General features: G+C 47.2%; 1 protein-coding gene and 1 long non-coding RNA gene across 6 annotated transcripts; one reads left to right on the plus strand and one right to left on the minus strand.

The window, feature by feature from the left end:
- Positions 1–1768: 1768 nt before the first annotated feature.
- Positions 1769–6169, minus strand: KLF4 (KLF transcription factor 4). 5 transcript variants are annotated; one of them, XM_081525722.1, is made up of 5 exons: positions 5452–6169; positions 5223–5339; positions 3553–4546; positions 3289–3453; positions 1769–2337 (listed from the first exon to the last, which is right to left on the minus strand). In XM_081525722.1, the coding sequence occupies exons 2-5, from the start codon at positions 5319–5321 to the stop codon at positions 2162–2164; spliced, it is 1434 nt and encodes a 477-aa protein (XP_081381848.1). In that variant the 5' UTR covers positions 5322–5339; positions 5452–6169; the 3' UTR covers positions 1769–2161. The 5 variants fall into 5 exon arrangements, with proteins under 5 accessions (XP_081381848.1, XP_081381826.1, XP_081381836.1 ...); XM_081525700.1 differs by having other exon boundaries at positions 5223–5343; XM_081525710.1 differs by having other exon boundaries at positions 5448–6169.
- Positions 6170–6237: 68 nt separating this feature from the next.
- LOC145520097 (uncharacterized) lies at positions 6238–9193 on the plus strand. The gene is made up of 2 exons (XR_014064212.1): positions 6238–6444; positions 8747–9193. It is a non-coding gene; the product is annotated as an uncharacterized LOC145520097 (long non-coding RNA).
- Positions 9194–23493: the final 14300 nt, after the last annotated feature.

Here is a 23493-nt window from a genome sequence, read left to right on the forward strand (position 1 = left end):
TAGTCTTATATCCTGCTTTTTCCACCTAACATACCGTGAGCATTTTTCCATGTCATTAAATATGCTTTGAATATGTTCTTGGCCACATAAAATTCCATCCTATTGATGCACCTGTCTTCTTTTAAGCTAAGACACATGCCACGTTTTCCAGTCATGCTGGACTCTCAAAAGCCAAGGAAAATACTTTGTGTTGATCCACCAGGAGCCTCTTACGAATTTCAGTTTTTCATTCCATTTATAAAATGTACCCACAGTGCCAACACACCTCTGAACACCAGCTATAATGGACAGGTAATAAGCAGTCTAAAGAAAATGCCAGTCAGCTTCTGTCCGCTTGACAATGTTAATTAGTCACCCACATCACCATTACAAATACATAATGTCAACAAGTGTCACAAATGCTTTTTTCCATTCTGTGATAGCCACAAATGAACTTCAGATTCTTGGGTATCCACCGTAAAAAAAGTTTTAATAATTCAAGAAATATGCTACCAACTGACAAAAACAGTTTAAAACATACTCAAATTTACATTACCCTTGGTTTTGTGACTGAGTCATTTTTGCCTCTTTTGTTTCAATCGACTGAAACAATGGGGCTGGCTTATCTGAGGACTGATGAAGTTTTAAAAATTTGTTTGAAATTTTGGTTCTACTCTCTTTTGGAGCTCTAAAAGTAATGTATCTGTTACACACAAAACGTAAGTGAATCCTTTAATCCTCAGGAGGGCACTGTGGAACTGCATTCTTGATATTGTCCGCGGTGGGGAGGTTCTTTTGTTATACAAATTGCTCTGAGTGCAAGGCAAGGCCTGGGAAAGAGAGACTTTTTTACATTTTCATTTGATTTTAAAAACCAAACCATACAGATCTTTTAACATGTGAAACTGGAACATGTATGTTTATGACTACTCTCATAGTAAACTGAGGAAACTTAAGAATGGCTGAGCTGTTTCTACCTGGAAGTTCATAGTCAGGCAGGGAAACTACTTTCCTGTATCTTTTAATGAATATTTGAAAGAGAAAACTGAACTAGTTAAGTTTAATTCTATGATCATAAATCCTCAGAGCCTTCAGCCCACAACATTATACAGTACTCATTGTAAAGCTAAGTAGTCATTTAAAAGTCTTCTTTTAATCTGTTGAGATAAAGTCGGCTTTTGGGGGGTGCTTTTCCCGTGCTTTACCCACTAGGTTTAAACTGCAGTTTCTGTTATGTGCTTTTCCCGGGGAAAAACAATGCAAAACAAAAACAATGCTCAGATAAAATATTATAGGTTTATTTAAAACTTAATTCTCACCTTGAGTATGCAAAATACAAACTCCACAAAATGTTCATTTTTTTACTTTGTAGTTTACAAATATACAAAATAGAAGTTTGCTTAAATTTATATTACATATTTATTAAGGCAAGGAACTATATAGAAAAAAACATTTGTTCTGCTTAAGGCATACTTGGGAATAAACCATTGTACAAATTATTGCACATCTGAAACCACAGTGCATAACAGACTGTCTGCATAAAAAGATTAAAGTAAACCAGGTGTATTTACCTGACTTAGGTCATAAATGTAGATCGGAAGACAAAAATAGATTTTCCTTGTCAAAGTATGCAGCAGTTTGAGAACTTTGGCCTCATTTGGTACCTTTAGAACCAAGACTTACCAAGCACCATCGTTTAGGCTATTAAACACCATTTTCTGTACCTGAATTTCTTCCTCTTCTTCTAAGATCGTCATAATGGCTTTTAGAAGGCAAACAGAATACAAGGTGATCTTTATGCTTATATTGCATCAAAACAATTCTCAAGGGGTTCTGGTCTTCCCTCCCCCCAACTCTCAGATCTAATTTATACCCTGATATCCACAACTTCCAGTCACCCCCTTGGCGTTTTGTAAGTCCAGGAATATATATATTCAAGTTGGATTTAGAATTGGAATGATAGAAGATCCAGTCACAGACCCCATCTGTTTTTTTCCTTGAGTTTGTCTTTTGGTTTCCTTGTGTCTCCTGATTATCCATTCACAAATTGACTTGTTGGGAACTTGACCATGATTGTAGTGCTTTCCAGCTGGGTTCCTCCCCTCACCGGGAAGACAGTGTGAAAGGTAAAAAATACTGAATTCTCTTCTGGCAGTGTGGGTCACATCCACCGTTTGGGGATTTAAAAGTGCCTCTTCATGTGTAAGGCGAGGTGGTCCGACCTCGAGAATGCCCGGTCGCACTTCTGGCACTGGAAGGGGCGGTGCCCGGTGTGTTTGCGATAGTGCCTCGTCAGTTCATCTGAGCGGGCAAACTTCCACCCACAACCATCCCAGTCACAGTGGTAAGGTTTCTCACCTAGAAAAGGAAAATAAACTCGTTGGAAGCTATTCCTGAAGGATGCAATTTTAAGAACTTGGAGAATAGACAAACTAACTCAAGTACCCCATTCCGAAAGGATCCAGGAAACGTCTTTATACGTTCTCAAGGCTGTATTAAATTTCAGATCATAAACAGGAATTTTATGGGTTTTATTTTTTTTGCTTTTTTTTTTAAGGGAAATTAGATAATTGCAGAAAACACAAAAACCACATAAAACTATACTTCTGTTGGACTAACGTTTTCATTCTTTTGAGCAAAGATAGGGGCAGGAAATGAATTTAGAAATTATGACTGTTAGTGTGTCTCTCCTAGCCCAAACCAAGCAATAATATCCTATCCCACTACAACTGGTTCTAAAAAGTGACAGGAGACTACTACTTTTCCTGTGTCAATGTTATTATTAATGAAAGCTATACCTAGTGACCTTCTGTACCTACTTACATCCACAGATTCTCTGTGGTGACAATCTTAAGTCAGAATCTCAGCAAGCCTAACCACTAAGTCCTTGAGATTTAAATAAAACCTAATTGTTAGGACTAGAGACGGGGAGGTGGTGAACCCTGGGAAGGGAACAACTAATAAAAATAGTGGAGAATACAAAACTGCTTAAAAAACTTATCACGACTTTGCATAGCAAGGCATAATTTCTTGATTACAAGGGCAATGCTTTGCTCAAGCTAGAAGAGGCCCACCTGCAGCCTGGAATCTCCCCGCCTTTCAAAGGCATAACAAAACTGCACTTTCAAGCACTGATACCATCCACCTAGCAAAAGGCTCCTGGGCAAAATAGTAGGCGCCAGTTTGCTATTCTCTCCTGTGATCCAGGAGATGGAGGAGATAGACTGCACCCCACATCCCAAGGGAGGCCCTGAGGAGTGTCGAGGCTGGACACCAGCCCCCCCCCCCCACGGCTTCCCGTCCTCCTACCTGTGTGGGTGCGCAGGTGTGCCTTGAGATGAGAACTCTTCGTGTAGGTTTTGCCGCAGCCTGCGTAATCACAAGTGTGAGTGGCCGTCCTTTTCCGGGGCCACGACCGTCTCCCCCTCTTTGGCTTGGGCTCCTCCGGCATGCAGGAACCGGGTGGCATGAGCTCTAGGGGTGAAGAAGGTGGGGTCAGCGTCATCCCCTGTGCCTGGGACGGCCGGCACACGCAGGGCTCCCCAGCCCCAGCTATGAATCCCCGGGACTGACCTTGGTAATGGAGCGGTGGGACCTGCGGCTGCATCTGGTCGGGCAGGAAGGGAGGGTAGTTGGGCCCAGGATGGGGATGGAAGCCCGGGGGGAGCGGCAGGGCAGGATGACAGTCCCGGCTGCTCAGCAGTTCCTCGGCACCCAGGGTCGGGGTAGTCCTGCTGGGGAGCTGCCGCCCCAGGGGAAAATCGTGCGCAGGCGGCCGGTGGCCATTGCTGAGAGGAGGTCCAGTGCCCAAGTGGGCCTCTAGGGGCCGACCGACGGTGCACGAAGAGACAGCCTCCTGCTTGATCTTGGGGCACATGCGTGGCGGCCCGCCGCTGTAGGGCGCCACCACCACCGCGTGACTGCCGTCCGGGCTGCCTTTGCTAACACTGATGACCGACGGGCTGCCATACTCGCTGCCAGGGGCACTCAGCGACGCCTTCAACACGAACTTGCCCATTAGCCCGCCACCTGGCGGCTGCGGCTGCTGCGGCGGAATGTACACTGGGTCCAACTCGGGCCGCAGGAGCTCGGCCACGAAGCCGCCGGAGGGGCTCACATCGTTGATGTCCGCCAGGTTGAAGGGAGCCGTCGGAGGCGGTGCAGACTCCCGACCGTAGAGCAGGCCGCCGCCCGCGCCACCCGGCGCCGCCACGCCGGGGTCGCCCCCACCCCGGATTGGATAGCTGAAGCTGCAGGTGGAGGGCGCACTGGCTGGACCGCTGCTTGACGGGGAGGACGAGGATGAGGCTGATGCCGACGAGGACACCGTGGCGGCCACGGACTCCTGATGGGACAGCGAGTTGGAGAGGATAAAGTCCAGGTCCAGGAGATCATTGAACTCCTCCGTCTCCCTCCGGGGCAGGAGAGCCGGGTTGCTGCTGCCGCAAGCCGCGCCGACTCCTCCACTCTCCAGGTCGGTGGCCACAGTCGCCGCCGCCAGGTCGTAGGGGCGGCCGGGAAGCACCGGGGGAAGTCGCTTCATGTGGGAGAGCTCCTCCCGCCAGCGCTGTGGGGACAGGACGCAAGAGAGACAGTCAGTGCTGTCCCTAACTGCCACCCAATGTTAGTGGTGGGCCCGCCGCGCCTACACCGCCTAGACACGGGGACCGGACGGGCAGGAAGGGCCCCGAGGTCTGTGGGTGCCAGTGCTGCAATCATGGCCCACACCCGCGTCTGAGGAGAGGCGGTGCGTGGATATATGGAGGATGTTAGGTTGTGTCTGCCCGATTGCGTGTGAGCGAGCGCCGAGGCTCGCCAGCCTGGGTCCCTCCCCCGCCGGATCCCGGGGACGCTCCCGCCGCCCCAGGAATTGGGACACCGAGGTTCTCTTGGTGCGCCCTCGCCACGGGGACGCCTACGCGCCAAGCTCACTCTGGCCCAGCCTGTGTCTGGGGACACAGACACCTCCCGCCCGGTGGCCCGAGTGCCCGCCCTGCCGCTCGCGCACTCTGGGAAGTGTGCGGACCCGGTGTGCCCCCCGGCGGCTCCACCGCGTCGGGACCACACGCATGTACAGCTGAGCCAAGGGCGCGGAAGCCATCCCGGTTAGCCTGCGGAGGAGCCCGTGCGGGGCCACTCCTGCCCGTCGTCTAGTGGTGCTCGGTGGCCCCAGGGCTCCGCCCGTCCCCATCCCATCCACAGAAGCCCACCGGAGGGCCCCAAAGGCCCGGGCCGACACTCACGTTATTCGGGGCACCTGCTGGACGCAGTGTCTTCTCCCTTCCCGCCGGGCCGGACGCGAACGTGGAGAAGGACGGGAGCAGCGCGTCGCTGACAGCCATGTCAGACTCGCCAGGTGGCTGCCTTCGGACCGGGTGGGGAGCAGAGGCAGAAGTCAGGGGCCACTCTCGACCGCCGCTCTGGCGCGTCCCATCCGCCCTCACCCCTCCCTGCCCCCCGCGCCGCACCTACCTCATTAATGTGGGGGCCCAAAAGGTCCTCGGGAGTCCGAAGCAGCAGGGGTACCCGAACCCCAAAGCCAACGAAGAGGAAAAAAACTTAGAAACGAAGCCAAAACCCCAAACCCCAAATTGCCCGAGATCCTTCTTCTTTGGATTAAATATAAAAGGGAGATGCCTTTAAAAAAAACAGTTCCTTTGTATACAAAAGTTCTTAGAAAAGTTGTAAACTCGTAAAAATAGACAATCAGCAAGGCGAGTTAAGTAGGTCTGGTGGCCAGGCTGCGCTCTCTTCGACTCAGCAGCGTCCCCCACCGCTGTCGCGGTCGCCGCGGCTATCGCCGTAAGCGCTGGGGCTGTGGCCGGGGTGGCGGGCGGGCGGCGCCGCCAGGTGAGACTGGATGCGGTGGCGCGGATCTGCGGACTGGGCGGCGGCGCGAGGCGCGGAGTCCCGGGGGCTGCGCGGAGCGCGCGCGGCCATGGGCGCTGGCCACGGGCGGGTGGGTGGCTGGGTGGGGGGCCGGAGGGGCGGGGAGGGGCACTTGGCGGCTCCCGGTGCCGCCGCCGCCCGCCACCGCCTCTGCTCCCCGCGCGCCCGCAACCGCGCTCGCTCTCTCAGGCCGGGGAACTGCCGGCGGCCGCCGCGCGCTCCTTACTTATAACTTCTCCGCTCCCGCCCTCCCCCGCCTCCTACCCGCTGCGCGCTGGGGCCCGCCGCCAGGCCCCGCCCCTCCCTTTCTTCTCCCCTCCCTCCAGGGCCCCCCCCGCGCGTTGCCATGGCAGCTAAATAAACAAACTCGGCGCACGTGGGGGCGGGGAGGAGGGAGGGGCGCAGGCGGGGCCCGGCGGGCCGTGACGCTAGCCCGGCAGCTGGCGGGCAGGAGCCGCGCTGACGCCGGCGGCGGTGGCGGCAGCGGGCCCCGCGCTGGGATCTGGGTACGGGGCGCAGGGGACAGTCGGCGTCGCCACGGGCCGCTCCTTGAGTTCGAAGCTCGCGGCCAAGAGGGTCGGTAGGGGAGAGGGGGACGGTAGCGCGACCCCACCCCCGCTCCGGTGCGCGCTTGCCGCGCAGTCTGCGCCCTGGAGACGAGCGCGATTATCCGCGTGACTCATCCAGCTCGGGTCCGTCATACGCACACAGGAGCCCTGCTCTAGTCCCCGAGCGCCGGTGCGGGCATTTGGCCTGGCCTCGCATAGTCCTTCTTGGGCTCGTCTGCCTGGGTGGGGGTTGGGAGTAGAAGGGAGGTGGGTGCCCTCAAATGCGTGGCGAGGACCCGGAGACTGAGAAAGCGGGAGGGGTGTTCCTCGTCTGAAAAGGGCGGAAAGAGGCCGGAATGGGAAATGGAGCTACGGTTTTGATAGCTGAAGGAGCGAGGAAGGGACTGAAAGATTTCGCTGTGTGAGGTGGGGGGAGAGGGGAGGGGCGTGAGGCGCGGGGACACCTTTTAACCGGGAATCTCAAAGCGCTTTGCAAAGCACGCAACTCTCCACTTTATGGATGAGAAAACTGAGTCATAAAGAGGTGAAGTGGCGAGGTAAAGGTCAAACGGCAACTCGTTTCCTTGGCTCAGGCTCTAGAGCGGTCAAACCCACCGAAAGGGGCTCAGCTGGAAAGTGGCCCCGTGCCAGAACGTGGAAAGATGCGGTGGGACCCGGGTACTGGAAAAGGGCCCACGGAGCTCGCGGCAGCCGTCCCTGCCCACCAGGAAGAGAAGAGGAAACGGCAATCGTTATTTCAGTCTTATAACTCGGCCTCCCCACCCCCACTCCCCCTTAGTTTGTGATCAGTAATTTTCCAGCCGGGAAATGTTTTCGCCGTCATCTTCTCTGCAAACAGTGCCTTTTTTTTTTTTTTTTTTAAACGTGAGTGTGGTGTTCGGTATCGCTTTCTAAACGTAGGCTTGCGAGGTGTTTTGTTTGGATTCAGGCGCGCCTTGGGCTCCGCCCGCCCTCTGCACCAAGCCCCCATGTCTGTAAAGGCTGCCGGGTGTCAGCCCAGGAGAGAAAAGGGAGGAGATGGGGAAAGGTCGAAGCCCCAGCCCTGGGCAGTGTGCACTCACCCTCACTGAGATCCAGTTACCTCGTACTTTTAAGTCACCTGTTTATTTGAGTCCTACGCTCCTGGTACCTATTAGGTTTCCTTAGAATATTTGTTATCCTTGATTTTCCTACTCCTTGCCAACCACAGAAGCATTCTTGGAATGCATCGCGCCCCGAATGAATCCACTCAGCCCTTTATGCCAAGGCCAGGAATCCCGCTCGGTTCGGAGAGTTGGAAGCCCTTGCGGATCCTCCAGCCGGGCTTTGGCCAATGGCTGCCAGGGCCTGTAGCTGGAGGGGAGAGCAGATTTTCGCGGGAAAACCCCCGACCCTCCTCCCGCGGCCTGGAGGGTTTCAACCCCACCCCATAGGAGCCGGCCAGTTTACTTTAACTCTGAAAATATTGCCCTTTTCAAAACGAGGAACCAAGAAAGAAAGATATCTGCAGCCTCCTCCCCCTGTTCCTTTCATTGTGATGGCAAACATTTCTTGGGATACTGGGGCTTGAAGTATACATGGAAAAGTTAATCCACTTTACCATCAAAGCCAAGGTTCTTAAACTGCATTGAACTTGGATAAGTCCTTGATTGGCAACCCTCACCCTCCTGATCTGTAAGTCAGGACTTGGCATTTTCTAGTTAGGGAACCGGTGCATGAGGAGCTTTCTGCTTTTCTCTTATTTATCTAAGGCAGTAGGCCTTCCCCTTCAACAAAAGTAACCACCACAGCGAAAAAACAATATTACACAGATGAATAGGAAAGCCACTGTTATTATGTCATATAATCAAGACAAGATTCTGAAACTCAATTAAAAAAGGCAAACTTTCCTAACAGCCTTCTGGAGGAGGAAAGCCAGTGCCTCTTTGTGTCAGGCAGCTTTCTGGTTATTCCTCTGATTGCATCATAAAGGGAACTCTCTAGATTTGCTCCAGCATTTCTGAAAGAGGTAAGGAACTTCAAGTTCACAAGTCATCGCCTTTCAAGGCAGGTGCCTGGTGTGACATCAGGGTTATGACCCTCCCTCTTTTCAGAACAGGTAGGTCCAGAAGAGTTAAATCCCTGGCCTATATAATTTATAAACATGAGGCTGAGTAAACGTTTGATGACTAAATTGCACTCTGAAATAATAATGGAAGACACCCTTGAAAGAAGAATTAAATACTTACTGGTGACTTTATTTCAGCAAACTGATATTACAAGTTTTGTGGTATGGAAGTTAATTATTAATGTCCTTGGAGTTATAAAATAGATTTTTTTTTTTCCTCCAGCACAAACTGCATTAGTTGGCAGAAGATGTGATGAAAACCACTAGTGCTAAGGGATTAATGTGGAGCCACGGAGGAGTGTGAGAGATTGAAGAGGCTACATCAGTGTTTCGAGGGAAGGACCTGGCACCCAGTGTTTTGAGGGAAGGACCTGGCACCCAGAGCTGGGCACCCAGGCTGGGTGTCTGACAGCACCCTAGCCTGTGCGTCAATGCCACGGGATTCAGGAAAAGCTGCTTTTTTCAGAAGGTGAAAGCAAGAGATGCTTTGAAGTGTCCACTGCTTTGAAATGAAATCCCTACAGATGAATGACTGGGAGAGGGTCTTGCAACTTTCTCAGGGTGGCAAATCTTTTCCCAGCCTCTGAGTGACTCCCATGTCCTGGTAAACTCCCAGCCTCTTTTTCATCTCAGTCTTGTGCAGAGGTTAAGAAAGTGAGCTGTAACACTAGATTTCCTGGATTTCTGTTCTGGTTCTGCTGCTTTCTAGCTGGGCAAGTTCGTTGACCTCACTTTCCCTGTTTTTTTTCTTCTACAAAATGGGTATATTAATAGTATCTACTGCTGAAAGTAATAAGGATTATAAACGGGATCATCCAAGTAAGGTGTTTAGTGTAGGGCTTAACACTCAATACAGGTATGATTTCTACCACCAGGATTCTCCAAGGCACCTTCAACTTCATGAGGACAGGAGCTGTTGTTTTTTCATTACCATATTCCTAAGTTCTCGTACAGTGATACTGTAGTACTCTTTAAGTGTTTGTTGAGTAAATAAATAATGGACTTTTGTTTTGTCAGCAGTCCATCAACAGAGAGCTTGTCTTCCCTTTAAGCTCTCAACTGTATGTTCATTAATCCCCTTCATGGTCAAGAACCTGAATCCACTCAGACTCTTACCATTTTTCCCACCTTATTTCATCACTCTTCCCCAGCTTCCCAAGCTCTTATTTCCCTCAACTCATGCCTCATTTTCTTTAACCTGTGCATTCAGGCATCTGCACAGAGTTCAGCCCTTTCTATTCCTAAATATCTCAGTCATTTTTTTCCTACTGTCAGGCTGGGCTGCCTTGGTTCAAACCCTCCTCATCTATCACTTTTTTTTTTTTTTTTTTTTTAGAAAAAGGGGTTTTTAATCTACTCTGTTGCAGTATAGTTAATTTGCAATGTATTTTGCTGCACAGCAAAGTGATTCATTTATACATATGTATACATTTTTCTTTTTTTATTTGGCTGCATGGCGTCTTAGTTGCCCATGGGCTCATCTCTTACTTTTAATTGTTGCTGTAAGCCTCCAAACTGCTGTCCTCTTCTTCCACCTCCTCCATAGTCTCCCTGGAGGGACTTGCCAGTCAGTCCAGCAGTTAAAACTTCACGCTTCCATTTCAGGGGGGCACAGGTTCAATCCCTAGTCAGGGAACTTAGATCCCACATGCCTTGCTGCCAAAAAAAAAAAAATAGCCTCCCTGGAATTAGATCTAATCCATTTTGTTGAAATCACCACAGTTCCACTTCCTCCTCAACTACCCTCCTTGGCCTAAAGGAGCAAGACCAAACTCCTTAGCCTGAAGTAGCAAACTCGTCCTGGCCCTAGACAAGCTAACAGGATCATCTCCAGAGACTCCACCCTCCCTCAACTTTAACTGGATGTTCTGTCAAGTCTGTGAATACACAGTGTGTATTTTCCTCATCTGTTTTTCTTGTCTGAAATGCCTTTTGTGCCCTCAGGCTTTCATCGGGCTCCCCAGTCCCTCTTAATTGTCCCTTGGTCTGTTAGTCCCTGTCTAGATCCATCTTCTTTCCTCTGAGCTCTAATGAAGCCATGTGGCCGCTCTGCCATGACATTTCCCAGTGGTCTGCGAGGATCTGATAACTGTTTGTGGCTCCTGTTCTGATGGGGCATCTTTGGGACAAATGCTCAGTGAGTGTTTGCTGTAGCATGAAGAGGGCCAGCAGAACTGCCCTGGTGAAAGACTTCATCTGGGAGCCTGCCCTGAGCCCTGCCCTTATCTTGTCAATAGCTTGTCCCTGGTGGTGAGTTCACTGGCTCAGCCCTCTGCTTTCCAGTCCCTTCTTGTCTTCCACCCGCTTCTCTTCTCTGAAAAATTCTATGAAGGACAGAGAAAATAAAGTCCTTGATAGTTCTGTCCTCTCAAAGCAGTTAGACGAGTTAGGGAGGGAACAGCTCGGCCCAAGGCATTGTAATAAAACAAACCAGAAAACACAAACACAAACCACCAAAAGCCAAACCAAAACCAAACAGAGAAAGCGGCCGCTCTTCTGGAGCCAAATCCATTGCCTTTCAAGACCCAAACATTGGGTTTTGAAGTTTTTAGAGCAGAAAATGAATCACAGACATTTAAAAATCAATTCTCAGAAATTTAATTAAAATCTTTTTCATGAACCTTTAGGTTTGATCACTTAAGCTACATTCTTAGCCCAAAAATGTGAGGCCGGGTTTAAGCTATTTAAAAAGAAATCTGCACTCAATGGGATTATCTTAAAAGACTTGAGCTATTTTGACAGCAATATGTTAAATGCAGCCTTTCAGTGTCCTCAGCTTGTTCTGAGATATTAAGAGAATGCAAACAAAAAAACAAAATCTCTTTTTAGGTTATTTTTAAATGCCTAAGTACAGCAAGTAATATCTTTTAAGAGTAAGGTGCATAGTAGTAATATTTCTCTTAACAAATAATTAGGGTCTAACATTTATCATCTTTTATCAACTGTGATTGTTTTTAAGGCCACAAGAAGAATCCTCTGCTACTATGGGCTTTTGAAAATAAATCTAGCAGTTAAAAGTAAATGAATCAGGGACTTCCAGCGGTCCAGTGGTTAAGACTCTGTTATCCCAATGCGGAGGGCACGGATTCAATCTCTGGTCCAATCTCTGGTCGGGGAATTAAGATCCCATATGCCGCATGCTGTAGCCAAGAAAAAAAAAGGGGGTAAATGAACCCACACAGAGGGCAAATCAGCAGAGAAAAACCATTGCTGGAATTTTCTCCTTGACTTGGTTCACCAAATTTTCCTGGCCTGATAAACAATTTCCTCACGTAGAATTGGTGTTGAAAAGAGAAGCAGAACATTATACTCTGCATGCTAAGTAGCTTCAGTTGTGTTTGCTTATTTGCAACCCCATGGACTATAGCCTGCCAGGCTCCTCTGTCCCTGGGATTCTCCAGGCAAGAATACTGGAGTGGGTTGCCATGCCCTCCTCCAGGGGATCTTCCTGACGCAGGGATCAAACCCAAGTCTCATGTCTCCTGCATGGCCAGTTGGGTTCTTTACCACTAGCGCCACCTGAGAAGCCTATTATACTCTAGAAGATTTTATCTCCTTAATTGAGAAGCCTCCGTGGGCTGTATGGCAATTGTATCTCAATACAACTGTGAGGCAAAAAGTCTCTATACTTAAGATTCTCAGACTAATACAATATCGCCCTTCTGAGGAAAACAAGATTCCCTGGTTTAAATCAGAATGGAGGGCAATTTTTTGGGGGCGGGGGGAGGGCAATTTTTTACACTATGGAAAGTGTAGAGCTTTTGAGCGTTTGAAAATGAATGCTTCACACCCTGAGAAATGCAAACAAGAAACAATTCTGTGCTGAATTTTCTTCTCAGTTTGTGAGCTGGACAAGAGGATAAGTTATTTTTGCCAATTTGACATTATGTACTCCTGGCCAAAGAAATTATTAAAAAAATAATAATAACAATACATTTGATTATACTGCAGCTGACTCTTTCTCACAGATATTGTGTTTGTTAATCAATTTTAATGTCCTGGCTGGTGCGAAGAGTGCTGGGAGGATGGCCAGTGTCCGTGTTGTTTTTTTTTTAAACAAAGGTCAAAATAAATTGGAGAAGGCAATGGCACCCCACTCCAGTACTCTTGCCTGGAAAATCCCATGGATGGAGGAGCCTTATAGGCTGCAGTCCATGGGGTCGCTAAGAGTTGGACACGACTGAGCGACTTCACTTTCATGCATTGGAGAAGGAAATGGCAACCCACTCCAGTATTATTGCCTGAAGAATCCCAGGGACGGGGGAGCCTGGTGGGCTGCTGTCTGTGGGGTCGCACGGAGTCGGACACGACTGAAGCGACTTAGCAGCAGCAGCAGCAGCAGCAAAATAAATTTCTGGCAGCGCTGGCGTATCTCTTCGTGTGCTTGATGTGTTTTTCAGTCACTAGCTCAAATCTAGACACAGGCTCTTCTTAGATCCAGGGATGATCAGAAGCTTCTTGAAAGAGAAAGCCCTAGAATAGTTACCTAAACTTATAGGAATTCCCAGCATTATAATAGAGATTCAACAAGTTAAGCTGTGCAGAGACTCACTGAGTCTATACTGTCATTACTGACGAATTTTTCAGATTGTTGTTGTTGTGCTCAGTCATGTCTTCACTCTTGACGAGCCCCATGGACTGTAGCCTGCCAGGCTCCTCTGTCCATGGGATTTCCCAGGCAAGGATACTAGAGTGGGTTGCCATTTCCTACTCCAGAGGATATTCCCAACCCAGGGATCGAACCTGTGTATCCTGCATTGGCAGGTGGGTTCTTGACCGCTGCACCACCTGGGAAGCCCTCGGGTTGCTACACTTACCCAACAGAGTTCTCCGAGTCACATGTTTATGGGAAGCTCTGAACTGATGAATTTCAGTGTTCTGTGTTTCATTCAGCAAACTCAGTTTTCTATTGAAATAGAAACTCATTTGAGTTTCTTTAAAGACATGACAGACTCTTTGGTCTATGTGAATGTGGATTAGAGCGTCATTATCTAAGTTTGATTCTTTGCCCCCTCTTGCTTCAACTCAGTGAAGGAGGGGTCTTGGACAGAATTCCTTGTCTTATGGGAGATGAAAGAATGACTTGTGATGAAAGTGCAAACATGCTGGGGAAGATGGCTGGGACTTCCACCCAAGAATTTGGGTTCCTAGACCTTGTGATGCCTCTTATTAGTTGGATGACTTTGGGTATGTTATCTAGCTGCCCTCTATTTTCCATGCCTGTGAAATGGGGCTATGAGTGCACCTACCTCACAAAGCTGTTATGAACACCAAGACATCCGGTGTGCAAGGCACCGCTGGTGTTAGCTTCTCCCCTCTAGCAATGGAAACTAACATAGTTATCCCCATTTGATAAGCTTGAAATTGGTTCTGTATCCAGCATTGGGAGATGATGCAGTGTCTTGGTTTGAAGATCAAAAAGCTTTTTCCCAGAATTCTGCCCCTTCTCCTGCACTGGATATCTCAGCATCATTGCAGATGCAACAACTAAGGACCAAGCCCACCTAAAACCTCACAAAGACACCATTTTAAGTCTCATCAAACAGTCTTGATGACAGGACCTCACTGTGCTCCCAAAGTACTTTGTGCAGTAGGAGGAAAATCTGGACTGTTTGCCTGTTTGGATAGGTAAATAGAAAGCTTTTAAAGGATGGATGTGACGTGGCTTCGATCCCTGGGTCGGGAAGATCCCCTGGAGGAGGAAATGGCAACCCACTCCAGTATTCTTGCCTAGAAAATCCCATGGACAGAGGAGCCTGGTGAGCTATGATCCATAGCATTGCAAAGAGTCAGACACGACTGAAGCGACTTAGCACAAAACAAGTGTAAATTAAGTTGGTGATCACACTTCTTAGATTCATGCCATGACTTGCAAAGGCCTTTTTTGGCTGTGTCAGATGTAGAAAGACAGTGACCTTGATCCTACATAAGCCAGTCAAAATGTTGGAGAGAAGGGAATTTCAAAGTCAAATTTGCCATGAAGAGTTATATAATGGTTAACAATCTAGGCAAAGCTCTAACCTTGTCTTTTCTGGGAGTACTGGAAAGATCTGCTGTGTTCTCTCTCCAAGAAGCAGAGGGAGCTGCGACATTCAAATTAATAATTAACATCACAACTATCAGACACAGTACCGGGTACTGTGCCCAGCACTTTCTGAGGTTGGCACTGCCATTGAGGCACTAGAATGCAGGCTTCAAGAGATAAGGACCCTGACGGACTATTATTCCAGAATGTAATGTAGTTTGCTGGCCCGTAATAGGTGCTCAACACACATTTGTTTAATAAGTGAGCTCCATTTTACAGTTTAAGAAACTACAAAGTCAAGTTGGCGAGGTGACTAGCCCAGGCTTGTACAGCTAAGTGAGTGAGGAAGCCAGTGTTCTTGGAGTCCACATGGGGAAAGAGGCCTGAGGTATCCCTTCTCCTTATGTAGCCTGCCCTTTTGTCATCCTGTCCTCAGCTGTGCCAGGCTTCCCTTTGTCCAGAGTTTTTTTAGATCAATTTCTCCAGCAAATTAAGTTCTAACCTTCAGTTCAAGTTGGGGGAAAAGTAGTCACACTGTTGTATGGGATAGGGGAGGAATCTTAGGGCTTGATTGGATGGATGGATGGATAGGTGAATGGATTTTCCAGTAACTACTTATATTGGCTTTCAATCAATAATCCTGTTTCTATTCCCAGATGCACCCTACTTCTGAGTAACACCTTGGTGTCTCCACTTCCTGAGCCCTTCAAGGGTCCTGCACCTTGAAATCAATCTGCCTGGTCTTTCGCTTCCTCTGATCTAAGTTTGTGGCTATATGTCCGTGGCTTCCCAGCTCCCACTGTCTTTGCCCTGGTAGGTTTTGTCTTTTAATTCTTTACTGTCACCTGAATGGGGTGTCAGAAGGAGCATCAGAAAACACTTTTTGTTGAATACACCATGTTTGATTCTTAAAAAACCCTTTGCTCCTTTTGTTTCATTTTTTAAAGGTTTTTTTTTTTTCCTGATTTTGAAAATTAATGCCTGCTTACTCACAAAATCAATCAATAAGTGTGGATTCAAGAAAAATGAATCCACATGGTACCTATCCACATATGACTGTGGTTAACAGTTAGGAGTACAAATTTTATGCATATATACAAATAGTAAAATTTATTTTTAAAATACCAATTACCATTTGCACACAGCTTTGCAGATTTGCTTTTATTTTCACTTAGCAATGTAGCACAGCTGTACATGTTAAGACATAGATACACCTCTTATTTTTAAACACATCATAGTAGTTCCTAATATTGGTATTTAATCAGTTGCCCTTTGATAGTCATGTAGATTGTTTCCAATTTTTCACTATTCCAGAACTTCCTTTTGCAACCTTAGACAAATTTGCTTATTTCATTAGGCTTAATTTATAGCAATTACTTTACTAGGTTAACATTACTCATTATCAAATAGCTCCTTAAAAAGTTATGTTTCCATCAATTTACATTCCCATCAGCATTTCCATTCCCATTAGCAAGGTATATTACATCCATCCACCCACTAACCCATCCATCCATCCAATCAGTCAAGCCCTAAGATTCCTCCTCTACCCCATACAACAGTGTGACTGCTTTCCCCCCAACTTGAACCAAAGGTGAGAACTTTATTTGCTGGAGAAATTGATCAAAAAAAAACTCTGGACAAAGGGGAGCCTGGCACAGCTGAAGACAGGAGGAAACAAGGATGACAAAAGGGCAAGCTACATGGCAGTATTACATGCTGCCCAGCACTGAGTATTAGCATTTTACTCTCTTGCTACTCTTTGATTTATTTATTATGCTTTCTTGTTTGTTTTTGTTTTTATAATTTAATTTTGCGTTTGTCTCAGGTGTACGGCAAAATAATTCAGTCACACATATACATACGTCCATTCTTTTTCAGATTCTTTCCCATATACTGCTGCTACTGCTGCTAAGTCGCTTCACTCGTGTCCGACTCTGTGCGACCCCATAGGCGGCAGCCCACCAGGCTCCGCCGTCCCTGGGATTCTCCAGGCAAGAATACTGGAGTGGGTTGCCATTTCCTTCTCCAGTGCATGAAAGGGAAAAGTGAAAGTGAAGTCGCTCAGTCATGTCCAACTCCTAGCGACCCCATGGGTCTGCAGGCTACCAGGCTCCTCCACCCATGGTATTTTCCAGGCAAGAATACTGGAGTGGGGTGCCATTGCCTTCTCTGTCTTTCCCATATAGGTTATTACAAAATGTTGAGTAGAGTTTCCTGTGCTATACAGTAGGTACTTGTTGATTATCTATTTTACCTGTAGTACTGTGTATACATGTTATTCCCAGATTCCTAATTTATCCCTACCCTCATCTCACACTTCCCCTTTGGTAATCATAAATTTGTTTTCCAAGACGACGAGTCTGTTTCTGTTTGTAAAATAAGTTCATTTGCTTTTATTTATTTATTGGACATGACTGAGCGACTGAACTGAACTGATTTATTTTTAATTGAAGTATTGTTGATTTATAATGTTATGTGTTTCAGGTATACAACAAAGTGATTCAGTTATATGCATATATATTCTTTTTCAGATTCTTTTTCATTATAGGTTATTACAAAATATTGAGTACAGTTCTCTGCTACTCCTTTGAAATCCAGGCATCTACATATGTCAGCTTTGACGCTAGTCAACCTTGTAGGGCAGTTGGTTTGGATAGCTTCCAGACTTTGAGGGTGTGGAAATCAGACAATGTTAAAATGCAATCAGAGGCTTCCACTTTGCACATACAGAATCAGAGGCCTAGGGGACAGAGGTGGCTGTGCATGCCACACACTGGCAGAGGTGGGACCACAAGTCATGTGTCCTGACTCCCAGCCAAGTCCCAGCTCCTTGCTTGCCTCAAACTGCACTGACTGACAGGAACCCCTAAAACTCACCCTACCCTGAGCCCCTTTCCCTCCTGCAGCCAGAAGTGTGGACCTCAGTGGGGGATGAGAACCAACATTTTCAGTGTGCTTTCTTTTTAAATTAAAAAAATTTTTTAATTAAGTTTTGGCTGTGCTGGGTCTTTGTTGCGGTGCTCAGGCTTCTCGTTGCAGATGGCTTCTCCTTTTCAGAGCACAGGCTCTGGGTGCGTGGGCTTCAGCAGTTGTGGCACACGGGCTCAGTAGTTTCAGCTGCAGGCCCTAGAGCATGCGTTCCGTAGTTGTGGTGCATGGGCTTAGTTCCTCCATGGCTTGTGAAATCTTCCTGGACCGGGGATCGAACTCTTGTCCCCTGTGTTGGCAGGTGGATTCTTAACCACCAGACTACCAGAGAAGTGCCTTGGTGCACTTTCTAAGCACTCCCACCTACCCCAGGTACTCTGCCTATGTTGGGCCCTCCGTAACCCTGTTAGGTAGGTATTCTTCATTGCACTCTACAGAGGAGGAGATGAACAAACAGGAGATGAAGTTAATCAAATGAGTAACCTGTGCCCAGTCCTAAGGAGATTTAGCACGGGGAACTAGATTACATCTGTCTTAGAGTGAATGAGGAGGCAAAGTGTGCGCTGGGTGTAAAGCAAGGAAGGGTGGTATCAGCAAGACCCATCTGCCCTAAATGGATCAAGGAGATGTTTCCTGGGAAGACTGAAGACATTCTGACACCTCACCCCAGGGTGTGTGTGTGTGTGTGTGTGTGTGTGTGTGTGTGTGTGTGTGTGTGTGTGTGTGTGTGTGTGTGTGTGTGTGTGTGTGTGTGTGTGTGTGTGTGTGTGTGTGTGTGTGTGTGTGTGTGTGTGTGTGTGTGTGTGTGTGTGTGTGTGTGTGTGTGTGTGTGTGTGTGTGTGTGTGTGTGTGTGTGTGTGTGTGTGTGTGTGTGTGTGTGTGTGTGTGTGACTGCATGGACTGTAGCCTGCCAGGCTTCTGGGTCCGTGTGTGTGTGTGTGTGTGTGTGTGTGTGACTGCATGGACTGTAGCCTGCCAGGCTTCTGGGTCCGTGTGTGTGTGTGTGTGTGTGTGTGACTGCATGGACTGTAGCCTGCCAGGCTTCTGGGTCCGTGTGTGTGTGTGTGTGTGTGTGTGTGACTGCATGGACTGTAGCCTACCAGGCTTCTGGGTCCGTGTGTGTGTGTGTGTGTGTGTGTGACTGCATGGACTGTAGCCTGCCAGGCTTCTGGGTCCGTGTGTGTGTGTGTGTGTGTGTGTGTGTGTGTGTGACTGCATGGACTGTAGCCTGCCAGGCTTCTGGGTCCGTGTGTGTGTGTGTGTGTGTGTGTGTGTGTGTGTGTGTGTGTGTGTGACTGCATGGACTGTAGCCTGCCAGGCTTCTGGGTCCATGGGATTTTCTAGGCGAGAAGGAGGGAGTGAGTCGCATTTCCTCCGCCAGAGGATCTACCTGACCCAGGGGTCGAAACCACATCTTCTGCATCCCCATGTAAGAGTAAAACCCAGCAGCACAAGCACCTCTCAAGACATTATCTAGATGGTTCAGGGGTTGTGTTGCTAGGGGTTGAGCACAAGTGGAACCCAATGCTTGCTGGCCGGGTCCTCTTCTGGAATGACTGAGCTGTCCAGCATGGCCCATGTGTAAATGTCAAGTAAACATCAAACTGAAGTGCAATCTAACAATTGTGCTGGGACTGTTTGCTTTAGATATACTAGTCGGCAGGAAGGGAGAAGGAGAGGGAGAGGGAAAAATATGTGTCACTTTGCAAGGCAAGTTGTGAACATTCTGAGTCCTCCCTTGGCCGGCTGGAATGTCACAGAGACCAACGTCAAATAAATACAGAGCTTGCACTCCATGCTGCAAAAATAAGCATGTCCATTTGCTTGAAAAAAAAAAAAAGTCTTTCAGATGAGGGAACATTTTCCAGTCAATCACACAGCAGCAAAGTCATCCTGTTGAATTTGTGACTCACAGGCTCTCTGTGTCAATAGACAGAGAGTGAGCCCAGCGTTATGACTTCAGTGGGAGATGAAGCAGAAGCTGGGATGAGGCAGGGCTGGCTTTAGAGCAGGGCCCCTGAGCTCTGACAATAAATAGCGGAGGAAAGTCTGACCACTCACAGGTTGAGTAACTCATTTGTTGGTTCCTTTGCTTTATTACTTGCTTGTCTCCTAGAAAAGAACCAATTACAATTTGCGTTACTTCATCCTTTCCTTGCACCTACAACGATGAAGGACGTCATTGTAAGGGCTACTGACGGAGCATCCCGTGGCTTGATGCTCTGCACACTTACACTCATCATCTTCTGTCCTTGTAGCAATTCTGTCAGGTAGTTGGCATTTTACGTGTTAGTTTATGAATGAGAAAATTGAAGTCCACAGAGGTTAGGCATATTTGTAAGCTTCTGGCCAAGGATTCTAATGTGGTTCTCTCTGGCTTCAATTTCAGATTCTGTGTGATTTGGGGGCATCTTCCCATTTTGCCATCTTTCCGTGAGCCAGACGCTAGCCTGGGCACTGGGGCTGCACCAATAAGTAAAAAACGGTTCCTGCCCTCAAGGAGCTCCAGAGCCAGTCAACATATATCGTCTTGTATTCTAGACTACTGGGATCTGATTAGGTTGCCTGAAACTGGCAGTTATTTAAGAAAAGATACTACAAAGAGGCTCACTGCTTGTTTACATGGTGGCACTGAGTGGGGATGTCCTGGGATAGAAAAAGCACTGCAACAAAGACCACAGATGGACTAACACCTGGCCCTCAGCTGGCCGATCTTCAAGCAGATTTTCGCAGCCAGTCACGAGGGTTGGGGCAGGTGGTGGCTTGGTGTTTGGTCTGGGGTAGTCACAGAGCAGGATGGGGAGGGACATGAGCCTGACCACAAAACTGATGGGCTGGCCCCTAGTCCACAGGCTTCCCTGGTGGCTCAGAGGGTAAAGAATCTGCCTGCAATGCAGGAGACCTGCGTTTGATCCCTGGGTTGAGAAGATCCCCTGGAGAAGGGAATGGCAACCCACTGCAGTATTCTTGCCTAGAAAATCCCGTAGACAGAAGAGCCTGGCGGTCTACAGTCCATGGGGTCGCAGGGTCAGACACAGCTGTCACTCGCTCACTCCCCAGTCCATGCCCTGCTATGCACGCACGTGGGCTGAGGTCAGTCACGGGCTCTGTCTGCACGTTGGGCTCTTCAGCTGCACGTGGGAGAGCGAGCAGAGCCAGGCCCCCGCGGCTCCGAAGCATCAGGATTCATTGGGATGGTGGGGTCCATTCTTGACTTTTTCTGGATGGTCTCAGCCGAGATATTCTCAAGTGAGAAGGAAAAAAAAAGCAGTAAATCTGGTGGCTCTCAAAGCTGAGACATTTCTTCTTCACCCTCCATACAACTCTGCTGAAAACTGTGCTGGTCAAGTAACTTTGATCCTTTTAGAAAATCTGTTGTCAGCTTGGGCAAAAGCAATTCTTAGAGTGGCTTTGCCTTCATTTTAATAGGACATCGATTCTTTCTTCTGCTTTTTCCCTGTGGCCTCAGTGTCCTCCCATTTCTGAGAAGTCGTCAGCATAGAGACTACATTCCCTAGTTGCCTGAGTCCTCTTCAAAGTCCAGTCCTTACAGTTTTTCTTCTTGCTGGCTGGGAAAATTCTTGAAAAGACACAGTCAATACTCTTTTGCCTGGAGTATACTTTCGACACATTTATTTTGGCTCATGTTGCTTGTCAAGCCCTCATAGAGTGCTGTGAACGAGAACGCTCCGTTTACCATTTGAATTTCTCCCTGTCTAGTTGGCAAACATTGTGTTTCCTCTGTAATCTGTCTGAAAAACAAACACTAGAGTTTACACTGGTCTTTGTATCACCCATCTGCCTACTCAGTGATCTATACAACTATGTAGGTGCTAGAAGCCTCTGTTGTGTGTGTGTGTAGGGAGAAACGCTCATTCATTCATTCATTCATTCATTCATACAGTTGATGTTTAGGGAGCACCAGCTGTGTGTCTGACTCAGTGCTAGGCATTGATTGAAAGCCCAGTGGAGGACTTCCCTGGTGGTCCAGTGGTTCAGAATCCTCCTTGCAATGCTGGGGATATGGGTTTGATCTGTGGTGAAGGAACTAAGATCTCACATGCCACTGGGCAACTGAGCCTATGGGCCACAAGTGCTGAGCCCACTCTTAGTTCCTGTGCTGCTATGAAAGATCCCACGCTATGCAACAAAGGTCCCACATGCAGCAACTAAGACCCAACACAGCCAAATAAATAAATAAAAAAAAGAAGAAAAAAGGCCAATGGTGAACAAAGGTAGATGTGATCCTGCCCATAGGAAGGTTATAGTCTATTGTTGGGAAAAAATGTTAGTCAAATAACAGCAACAAGAAAAAAATAATAGCAAAGTGCAAACACTGCTATGAAAGAGGAGGCATGGGACAGGAAAGCTTATAAAAGGAAACTGGCCTAGTGGGGGTATACAAGGAGTACAGCGGGGAGAGGAAAGTCATGTCCTCCTTGTGGACTATGATCCCTGACAGTTACCACAAGTATTTATGCCTTTGAATTTCTGAACCTAGCATAGCCTCAATGGTATTTCTAAGTTATTAACTTTTTGAGTTATTTAATGTTCTAGGCCAGGCTCTCAGGGCATAGAGACAAACGGTATAGCCTATGTGGAATCTAAAACACAAAGCAAAACAAATTGACAAGACTCATAGATACACAAAGCCGGAGGGGCATGTTGGAGAAGATAGGTGAAGGATATTAAGACGGACAAACCTCCAGTTATATCAATAAATAAGCCACAGGGATGTAATATACAGCATAAGGAATATGGTCAATAATACTGTAATAACTTTGTATGGGGACAGATGGTTACCAGACTTATTGTGATCATTTCATAGTGTATGCAAATGTCAAATCACCTGAAACTGGCATAATATGTCACATCAACCATGTTGCAATAAAGGAAAAAATAATTTAAAAAACCCAAGACACCGCCTAGGACCACCCCTGAAAGAAATTGTAAAACAAAGTGCTGAGTGTTGCAACAGCAAGCGTTGTGCACAAGATTGCAAGAGAGCCCAGAGGAGACAGAGACTGACTCTGCTTGAGGCTGGCCTGGCAGGGAGGGAAGAGAAGGGGCACTGAGGCAAAGCAAGACACGGAGGTGGGAGAGTGCAGGCTGTGTAGATGGACTGGTGTGAAGTCCAGTGGGGTCAAAGTGGAGAGGGGAGATGAGACTGGTAATATTTGGAAAGTCATTTTGGGGGCAAAAATTGAGGGGCCCAAATAGCTGCTCAAGAAGACCCACAGGTTAAAGTTGTATTTTCCACACTTCCAGTAATTCTAGAACTATGTTAAAATTGTTTAGCATAGATATGTTCTTCCAGCCATGATACGTTCAGTATTTTTATTTAGAAAATATTGTAAAACTTTAAAATACACTCCATAATAATTTGTATAATATCACAGTTTGGCTGTACTAGCTCAATGTTCTATAACACAATATACAATAAATACATGATTAAAAGAATAAATGCTTCTCTCGTGCCATATAAAATCATCTTGAATCCCAGCAGTGGTACTTGTATTCCATTTTGATGAAAACCATTGTACGACAACTCTACAGCAATTTCTTTCTCTCTTTCTTTTTTTTCTTGGTATTTTAAAAATAATTATTTTATTGAAGTTTAGTTGATTTATAATGTTGTGTTAGTTTCTGCTATACAACAAAGTGATTCAGTTATACAAATACATACATTCTCTTCCATATTCTTTTCCATTATGGTTTGTCACAGGATATTGAGTATAGTTTCCTGTATAACAGTAGGACCTTGATGTTTATAAGAGCAATTTAGATGTTAAAATCCAAAAGATTATTTATTTCTTCTGTCACTCATGTCTCTCATTTAATGGTTGAGCAGAATCTCTTCTGTCTAAATTGTTGATTTCTATGACTAGCAAGTAAGGGCCACTGCCTCCTTTGGAAGAAGCCCGTGGGCTTGGCTTCTCTTTTGATCTCATTTTTTCCCATTTCTGTGGTTCTGAAGTGGTGTTGGAGAAGACTCTTTCTTGAGAGTCCCTTGGACT

Source organism: Giraffa tippelskirchi, chromosome 1, assembly GCF_054371585.1.
Source record: "Giraffa tippelskirchi isolate mGirTip1 chromosome 1, T2T-mGirTip1v1.2.pri, whole genome shotgun sequence".
NCBI lineage: Eukaryota > Metazoa > Chordata > Mammalia > Artiodactyla > Giraffidae > Giraffa > Giraffa tippelskirchi.

What these genes read in the sequence shown, in the direction of transcription:
- KLF4 (XM_081525682.1), bottom strand. An exon ending in CAGCAGGTGCCCCGAATAAC is followed by an intron (nt 4,547 to 5,222) that starts GTGAGTGTCGGC and finishes CTGTCCCCACAG; the next exon opens with CGCTGGCGGGAGGAGCTCTC. An exon ending in ACACCTGCGCACCCACACAG is followed by an intron (nt 2,338 to 3,288) that starts GTAGGAGGACGG and finishes TTCCTTTTCTAG; the next exon opens with GTGAGAAACCTTACCACTGT.